This window comes from Drosophila sechellia, unplaced genomic scaffold (assembly GCF_004382195.2).
Source record: "Drosophila sechellia strain sech25 unplaced genomic scaffold, ASM438219v1 Y_23, whole genome shotgun sequence".
Classification (NCBI taxonomy): Eukaryota; Metazoa; Arthropoda; class Insecta; order Diptera; family Drosophilidae; genus Drosophila; species Drosophila sechellia.
Window position 1 is genome coordinate 9,282 of NW_022611391.1, and position 9,870 is coordinate 19,151.

At 45.2% G+C, this 9,870-nt stretch overlaps 1 protein-coding gene and 1 pseudogene across 1 annotated transcript; both read right to left on the reverse strand.

Moving 5' to 3' along the window:
* Positions 1-3,624: 3,624 nt before the first annotated feature.
* LOC116803430 (SRSF protein kinase 2-like) lies at positions 3,625-4,587 on the reverse strand. Its single transcript, XM_032727154.1, has 2 exons — positions 4,531-4,587; positions 3,625-4,170 (listed from the first exon to the last, which is right to left on the reverse strand). Exons 1-2 carry the CDS (start codon positions 4,585-4,587, stop codon positions 3,625-3,627), a joined length of 603 nt encoding a protein of 200 aa, XP_032583045.1.
* Positions 4,588-6,581: 1,994 nt separating this feature from the next.
* Positions 6,582-8,572, reverse strand: LOC6621317 (annotated as a pseudogene).
* Positions 8,573-9,870: the final 1,298 nt, after the last annotated feature.

The following is a 9,870-nucleotide window of genomic DNA, read 5'->3' on the forward strand; positions in this document are numbered from 1 at the left end:
ATGCATTAAAAGAAACTCCTGAATTTCCTGCTCCAAGTTCTTCTTGTTTAAGTGTGCAATTTTTAGTCTTTTTACTAGGGACTTGTTTATATTCTCCACCTCACCATTAGCCTGAGGCCAATATGGTGGAGTCCGTATTAGGGTAATGCCATTCAAACTGCAATAATTTTCAAACATCTCACTAACGTACTGTCTACCATTATCTGTCCGCAGGTACTTTGGAAACCCTAATCGGCAGAATATTTCCTTCATTGCCCCAATAATAGCTGTTGAGGATATCGATTGCATAAACTTTAGCTCCATGTATCTTGAAAAATAGTCTATAAAGACCAGGACATATTTTCCATTCGGCAATGGACCCAAAAGATCACTGGCTATCGACATCCAAGCGCTTGTTGGAAATGGTGTTCTCTGCATCGGTGCTGGGCCTAAAGGTTGAGAGACTACTAAACAGTCTCTACATGCTTTTACAAAATTCTCTGCGTCTCGGTCGATGCGTGGCCACCATACCTTTGACCTTAAACGCCGCTTCATTGCAGACTCGCCTGGATGACCTTCATGGGCAAGTTCTAATACTCTCTTTCGAAGTGTTGCCGGGATGACTAATCGTGTTCCTCTAAGCAGAATTTTCCCAAGCGTCGAAAGTTCATATCGAAATGGGTAAAATTTGTTTGATGTACATGGATCCCAACTGTCAGTCTCCAAACAGGCCATGGCGTCAATGATTTCCTCATCCATACTATTTGCTTGGGATATTTCTGATATGTGTAACGCTGCAGGAACAGAGTATTCGATGACCCGAAAGACATTATATTCATCATTTCGCCAGGAAGAGTTCGTCGCAGCCGGTTCACAAAGTCGAGACAGAGCGTCTGAAATATTCTCTTTTCCCGCCTTGTAGATTACTTTAAACTTGAACGCCTGTATGCGTAAGAGCCACCTTTCAATTCGCGCTGGAGGCTTCGAAGTTGGTTTGAATATTGCCTCCAGTGGTTTGTGATCCGTCACCAGCTCGAATTCTAATCCAGCCAGGTAAAAATAAAACTTCTCAACAGCCCAGACTAAGGCCAGACTTTCTTTTTCCGTCTGTGAATATCGCTTTTCAACATCCGATAGACTCCGACTAGCAAACGAAATTATTTTTAGTTCCTTGTCTCTAGTGAACTGTAATAGTACAGCTCCGAGCGCGACAGGGCTGGCGTCGGCTATCAGTTGTGTAGTGTTATCGGGGTCAAAATAGGACAAGTTTGGTATCTTGGCCAAATGAGATTTTAGGTCCTTGTATGCTTTTTCCTCATTTTTATCCCAATTAAATCTGCAATCCTTTCTTAGCAAACGTCTTAATGGTTCTGTACGGTCGGCTAAATCCGGTATGAATTTGCCAACATAAGTGACAAGGCCCAGAAAACTGCGGACCTCCTCCTTATTTTTGGGACTTCTGAATGAAAGGATTGTGGATACTTTTTCCGGATCAACTTCAATTCCTCTGTCTGACAGGATATGCCCAAGAAATTTAACTTTATCCGTCTTCCAAATGCATTTCTCCACATTCAAGAGGACATTGTTTTTCTCCAATATCTCCTTTATTTCTTTTACGGCGTTATCATGGCCATTTTCATTGGTTCCGAATATGATGATATCATCGATATAATTCAGGACATTTCGGCACGGTGCCAGTAGCTCCTCCAGTCTTCTTTGAAAAATTTCGGGTGCAGAGTTAACCCCGAACATCAATCGCTTATACCGGAACAACCCACGAGGAGTTATGAAAGTTGTTATAGCTCTGCTAGCCTCGTCCAATTCTAATTGATGATATGCATATTTGAGATCCAGACGAGAAAAATATTTCGCTCCTCTCAGTTTGGTCATAAACGTTTCGAAGATAGGCAATGGATAGTTCTCCCTTAAAATTGCTTTATTGGCTAGTCTCATGTCTATACAGATGCGGAGATCCCCGTTTTCTTTGAATGTCATGACCATTGGTGAGATCCATTGAGAATGTCCTATTACTGGTTCAATGATATCGAGGGCTAACGCTTCCTCCAGTTTTCCAATAACTTTCTCTTCCAACGCTATTGGAATCCGCCTCATCGGTTGTTGAACTGGTTTGATGTCTGGGTCAATGGATAGTTTAACTGGCAATCCTTTCCATTTTGGAAATGGAGATACGCTCTCTATACTGTGGACTCCCAAACGAGTCGTAATACTTGTAGCTTTATCGCCGTTTCCTTGCCCAGTAGTGATTGTTTTCCTTTTTTAATTACAAAAAAAAATGGAGCAATTACCTCCGGGTTAGATCCAATGGATACAGGTGCATCAAAACAACAGATTATTTGCAGTAATTCGTCTGAAGCATATGCTCTAAAATGATTCGAGCAGTCCCATTGGACGTTGAAAATTGTTGCTTTCTTATCTTGTAGAATTGACCAATCCTCCGGACTTATGAGATTGAAACGTGATCCTGAGTCGATGATGAAAGGCATTTCTTGGCCACCCACTTGGCATTTGATTACTTCGTCTTCGTCGTCACTTAGAATTTTAAAACAGTTATTTGCCGGTTTCTTATCATCCCCTTCATTTACCAGGTTCACGTTTGAGCGTTGTCGTTTTGTTGCATTGCTGTTGTTCTGGTTTCCTGGTCGCTTTAAATTGGTTCGGCACTTGTTTGCAAAGTGCCCGAACCGTGTGCATTTATTGCATTGTTGTTTTAAGGCTGGACAATTGGGGCTATTATGGTTGTGGCCTTTTCGACCACATCTGCTGCACTCCCACTGCATGCTGGACGATTTTGTATTCGTTTGTATTCTGTTTATTCCCTCCAGATTCAGCTGTGGTCGCATTATCTCGGACTCTTTGTTGATTTCTTCCTCCATTTGGCAGAGATTTATTATCTCCGATAAATTGTACTCTTTTTCCAGAAGTTTCCGTTTTAGGCTTATGTTGGCGCAGCTATCGAAGATCTTATCCTTTAAACAGATCTCCTCGATTTCGACTTTAGTGGATCCAAAATCGCATTTTTGAATTTGGTATCTCAGCCTCAATACAAACTTCGCAAATGTCTCCCCCTCTGCAGGAGAAAGGTTCCTAAATAAATGTCTCTCGAAACTTGAGTTCTCCATGCGACGACGTGTAGGTGTAGCTGGCGATGTGCGGGCCGTGTTTGTCGAAATGGTTGCGTGGGGTAGTGGAGTGGGTGTTGCTGAGGCTGTGGTTACAAAGGGTGCAACCAAATAAGGTCGGGCCTTCAGTGCCGCAATTGCTGCAGCCGATGTGGAAGCAATTGATGAGATGATAGCCAAAGTTGCCACCGATGCCGAAGATTCTATATAGCCCCTGCCAACTTCTCCGTCTGCTGTTACTGCCGGTGATCCACCTTTTAGTGCTGTTGCTCTTGTTCCTTTTCCTGTTCCGGTTCCTGCTAGAGCTCCCCCTCCATCTACTGTTGCTGGCTGTGTTGCACGCAGCTAACAAGCAGGTTGCATCGTAACTTATCTAAGCCACGGATGCTGCAGACACTCCGCTGCGGTGGCACGCTTGTTCGGATCGAGCTCGAGCATGGGCTTAAGGAAGCGAATGACGCCGCATCCTTTTGCGACCACTCGTACTTCTCCAGAAGAACGTCCATTAGGCCCAGGGCTTAAGGCCCGAGATATTTCGTAGCTCGCAGGAACGGGTAAACGACTTCGCCGCATAGGTGCCGTTTAACAAAATGTTCCGCGGTATTGGACCCAGTAGCTCGATGATGTGGGCCAAATGGTCCTCGTTGCGGGTGTACGATGCGCCGGAGTGTGGCTCAAAAAGATAGTCACCGGTGGCCAGTTCGAATACCATGCATGCAGTGCTACAGATATCCGCCGAGGTGTTATAGCCCGCACCGATAATAACTTCTAGTGACCGATATTGACGCGGTTGAATGGCCTCGGTCAAGTGATGATCAACCCAACAAGCGTTTCCCAGATCGGCGATCTTTACGTTGACTTTGCATTCCTCTAACGCCGGATCCTGTTTAGCCGTGTCCTTTGCTTGCGGCGGCGGAGAAGGTGTTGGCAGCGTTGGATTCGAATGCGGTCCATTCGTAGCCGAAGATGTATTCTCCACGGAGGGTGAGCGCACATGAGGCTCGTCCACGCACAGGAGGACATTCTCGGGCTTTATGTCCGTGTGGATGATCTGGCAACACGTGTGAAGATAGTCAAGACGGAGTCGATGACGGAGAGTCCGGGCAAGTGGCGTCCGCCCGGTCTAGTTAGCCTTACCCGGGTACTGCGGACCTTTTATTTCTCTGCAACTAGTGGGTACTATGAGCAATAGACCAAATAATATTAAAATACCGTGCTGAAAGTTGTAAAGTTGTAAATAAAAAGTTGTGAAATTTCGCAAGTTTGTTGGCGTCGGTCGGAAATTTCTAGAAGCGCGCGAATACGAAATTCGAAATACGAAATCTGCAGTCAGAGTTGGTGAGCACATATGAGCGACTTAAAAATGCCCTAATTGGCGAATTTAAGCGCGCGTCGAAATGTGCCGATGTACATGTACAAAGTTGACGCACAGGAAGAAGAAGAGCGACGAAAGCATGCACGAATACATGCTAACAATGAAAAAAATTGCAGCGCTTGGACAAGTCGATGTTGAGTCTATTATCGCTTATATAGTTGACGGACTGGATATTAAAAGCGAGTTCAAATTTGCATTGTACGGCAGAAAATCAACTGTTGGAAAATATGAGTTGTACGAGAGCAAGTGTGTTATCGAAAAACCGCAAAAGCAATACAGTGGTGGCAGAAAAAACTGCGCATTATTATATATATAAATATATAATAATGCTATATAAATATAAAATAATGCTACAACTGCGGCTCTATTGAACACATGAGAAAAGACTGCAAGGCAGAAACAAAATGTTTTAAATGTGCAGGCAGCGGTCATATATCTTCAAAATGTCCCTTTATAAATGCGTCAGCGCGGCCGGAATGCGCTGAATCAAAAGAGCTAAGTATGTACAATATTGTTGAGACTGGTAGTAACATAGATGCTTCTCCACAGTACAAGCCGATGATCGAGTCAATGATAGCTGAGTACAAGCCAGCAGAAACAACGCTGAATGCCCGGTGTCGATGAAGATCCTCCCCGCTAGAGGAGCGTACAAAACCATTTCGTCATCAACAAAACCGTCACTCAGCTATGGAATCCGAGTCGATTACAAAACAAGTTGACGCCTGGTTGCAGGATGGCATTGTGCGCAAACGCCGAGGAAGCAATGGCCGCCAAGGAGGAACTACAGGCGTTGAGCAAGGAGGTCGAGCGCAAGGTCAAGGCCTGGAGGCAGAAGTATTACAGCTGACTGAAGATCTTGCCAGCTCCGAGAGGGCGCGACGTGCTGCTGAAACGCAGCGTTACGCCTTAACTCTTTGCGTCGCCTAACTCACTGAACGTATCAGCAGCGCGGAAAAGGAACTGTTCCGCTGCAGTGCAGCAACAAGGTACTGACATCGATGATCGAGGAGATTAATGTGGAGAACACCTCGCTCCGCACCGAGGCAATCAAGTGGCACCAACCCAGAGGAGTTCATCTGGTGGCTATTAAACGAAATCAGTTTGTGACCGGCAAAAAACTAGCTAGCAGTTTTCTCGGGCCATATGAAGTAACTAAGGTAAAAGAAACGGCCGATACGATGTACGGAAAGCAGCTCAGATGGAAGGCCCTATAATAACTGCAACATGTGTAGAAAATACAATAACAATAACAATAGTTATCGATAGGCGATGATCGAAAATCATCGCAAAGGGTAGCGTCGTGAGCGCAAGTAGATATAAGAAAATAGGACAAGCATAGAGAGAGTCGAAGTAGAACAAAGCGAGTTGAAAGTGGTGTAGTTAAAAGATCTTAAAGCCGAAAGTTGTCGTGTCCCAACCCATAAATTTTGTGTGGCTGTAGTCTTGATTATGTGCCCAATTTGGTGTGCCTGTGTCTTGAACATTTATCTATTTGATAAAGCTGCAATTATTTTGCGCTTGCACTAATATTTAATGTAGAAAAATACGATTTTTTTGTGGCGGATGATTTAATCATATTTATACGCTTATTAGTTCCGATTAGGGGTTAAGGATAGTACTTGATGGTTGTTACGTTATAGAAAAGCATTCGCTTTTCTATTTCAGGTTACGTTTTTAAGAGTTACTAATGCCATTTCAAATTGTTCATGTCGATCACTAAGCCAAGGATAAACTAATTAACTACGTTAACATTATTCTTATGTTCAGCACAAGTTTCTGCATCCATGTACATATACATATATGCCCTATTCCGGTAATACAATATTATAATTTCATATGTAGCAACAAAGATGGTCTAATTGTCGATCTAAAACACAGGAAATAAGTTAAGCGCTGGCATGTGTGAAACTAAATCGAATGGTAATTGAGTGAACTGGATCACGGAGATTAGCGACTGCTGGTTGGCTGGCTGGCTGCTGATGTTTTAGTGGTTGCTGAAGTAAAAGTTGTTGTTGCGTATGTTGCCAGGGCTCGCCAGCGATCTAGCGGATGCAGCTGAGCAGGGCCACGAGGGCTGCACGCAGTGGATCTGGCCGTAGGCACATCATCCAGGTTGCAACGACGACAGCGACGGGCGGGACGATGCCAGCGGGGCAAGTCCTGCCGGCGACGCCGTCACTTACGACGCTGGAAGACACGTCGCAGTGCCTTGCGCCAGAAAAGCGATGCGATTTGTTCTTGGTGGGTGTCTGCGGGTCCTCTATTTGAGCAAGTGCCACACCCAAGTCCTCAACCAAGTCCAAATCGTTTCCGGGAGCGATGCGACGACGTGTAGGTGTAGCTGGCGATGTGCGGGCCGTGTTTGTCGAAATGGTTGCGTGGGGTAGTGGAGTGGGTGTTGCTGAGGCTGTGGTTACAAAGGGTGCAACCAAATAAGGTCGGGCCTTCAGTGCCGCAATTGCTGCAGCCGATGTGGAAGCAATTGATGAGATGAAAGCCAAAGTAGCCACCGATGACGAAGATTCTATATAGCCCCTGCCAACTTCTCCGTCTGCTGTTACTGCCGGTGATCCACCTTTTAGTGCTGTTGCTCTTGTTCCTTTTCCTGTTCCGGTTCCTGCTAGAGCTCCCCCTCCATCTGCTGTTGCCGGCTGTGTGGCACGCAGCCAACAACCAGGTTGCATCGTAACTTATCTAAGCCACGGATGCTGCAGACACTCCGCAGCGGTGGCACGCTTGTTCGGATCGAGCTCGAGCATGGGCTTAAGGAACGAAGCGAATGACGCCGCATCCTTTTGCGACCACTCGTACTTCTCCAGAAGAACGTCCATTAGGCCCCAGGGCTTAAGGCCCGAGATATTTCGTAGCTCGCAGGAACGGGTAAACGACTTCGCCGAATAGGTGCCGTTTAACAAAATGTTCCGCGGTATTGGACCCAGCAGCTCGATGATGTGGGCCAAATGGTCCTCGTTGCGGGTGTACGATTCGCCGGAGTGTGGCTCAAAAAGATAGTCACCGGTGGCCAGTTCGAATACCACGCATGCAGTGCTCCAGATATCCGCCGAGGTGTTATAGCCCGCACCGATAATAACTTCTAGTGACCGATATTGGCGCGTTTGAATGGTCTTGGTCAAGTGATGATCAACCCAACAAGCGTTTCCCAGATCGGCGATCTTTACGTTGACTCTGCATTCCTCTAACGCCGGATCCTGTTTAGCCGTGTCCTTTGCTTGCGGCGGCGGAGAAGGTGTTGGCAGCGTTGGATTCCAATGCGGTCCATTCGTAGCCGAAGATGTATTCTCCACGGAGCGTGAGCGCACATGAGGCTCGTCCACGCACAGGAGGACATTCTCGGGCTTTATGTCCGTGTGGATGATCTGGCAGCACGTGTGAAGATAGTCAAGACCCTCCAGCACCTGGCGGGTTATAGCTTTGACGTTGGCTAGTGGAATACCGCGAAAGTTGGACTTCTGTATGAGTTTCAGGAGATTGTCACCAAGCACCTCGAACACAATACAAATATGGGTGCCATTAACGCCGGTGATCTTGAAGTCGTCCAGCATCTGAACGGTTTTCCGACGGCGTGGATTCGATGGATCGGTCTCGCGCACCGTTTTCAGTATCTTTATCTCGTCCGTCTCGGCAAAGTGCGGTGCCGACTTGAGAATTTTAATTGCCACATATCTCATTGCCTGCAAGTCCCAGCACAGCCAAACAGTAGAGAAGTGGCCACAGCCCAATTTACGCTTGACATGGTAGCGACCTGCCGAAAAAATTGCATTAATCTGCTGCTCTTCTCGTTAAGGGACAAAGTTCAACGGTTTGGGAAGAGTAGCGAAGTACCACTTAGGGAAATTAAATTACCAATGATCTTTTCTGATGGCTCATAATCCATTATAGTTGCAACACTGTCACCTCACGACTGACCAAGCGCGACTAGACGAACGCGAGAGCTGCTCTCCACTTAAATTCAATTAAAATACGACAACGAATGCAGTTGAGTGCGTTTTCACGGGGCGTTTTACAAAGGCCTGAAAGGTATGGTATGATGCTAGAATCAGTATATTGGCATTTGGAATCTCCAAATATTCTACTGACAATGTATATGAACTTGACGTTTATTACAAGGCCTGTTTTATATTTTGTAAACTCTAGCAGCTCCTATCAAATATAAAGTTTTTTCTCTTTTGTAAATTTTGTTAATTATTCTGCTACCTATGTGGCAGCTTTACCAGGTTTTACATAAATTCTACAGCATAGGCATACCAATATATAATTAAATGTTTGCAATACTCATATGTGAAAAAAATATAATTTTATTTCACTGAATGATTACAATTTTTTATTTTTGGGTGTGCTGTGTAGGCATGTGCTTAAGTCTTAGGGACTTATGGATATTTCACTACATATATATGTAAGGGTAGCTAATTCGAGCGGCGATCTTAACATACGAATTTAAAAAACTTTAAAATTATAATAGTCAGGGCGTAAATTATTAATTTTAATTTTGTTCATCATATTGCCAAACTCCAAATATGTAAATTCGTTTCTTCGATCAGAATTGATTTCGGACCGAAAATCGTCTTTCAGCACAAGTACGTCTATTGTTTTACTCACACAAGCAAGCAAATTTTATTTTTAGATTTCTTACGCTCTCAGCGTAAGCGAGCGGACAGAGAGCAATATTGGCCGTCACTCTTTAGCTTGTCGACTATCTTAGCTAGGTTTGTGGTGGGGTCGAGAAGCTTTTTTGTAAATATGGGTTGGAATTTCCTGGCGATGGTGTGTTTTCGTCAATGATTCTTGGCTTAAAGCTAGCTCTGGCGGCTCTGCTGGTGGTCGGAGGGCTGTCATTGCCGACTCGCGTGGGGTTCTTGGTCATTTTTTTCACTCCTTTCCTTTCGGAGCATGTCCTGGTAGTTTTCCAGATGTTTTTGCGCTGGGTTGCTTGTCTTGGATAAAGGTCGTGGATTTGCCTTGTCTTTTGAAGCGATCCTATTCTTTTTTGGATCTTATTTGTGTTCCGGCGCCATTTATTCACTCGCTTCTGAATGTCCGTGTCATGGGAGGAGAAACGTGGTCATCCTGTTCAAGTTTTGCCGAATTGGATTTAGCATCGCCTTTCTGGCGGCATCCTGGCGAGCTCCACCGGTTGACCTGCTCAGGATTGCTGGGTTGTACGGCTGACGAAGGGTATTATTGCGTGGAGGGAGGCCTTGTCGTCTATAAATGTGATTTGTTGCGTCTTTATTGTCCGTATTTTGTTTATGTCAATGTTGCTTGCCGCCAGAAACCGCCTTGTACGCACTAATATGCTCTCCAGAGCAGTTGACGCAAGTGGCAATGGTAGACTTAGCTTGGTGCAGCAGGATGACA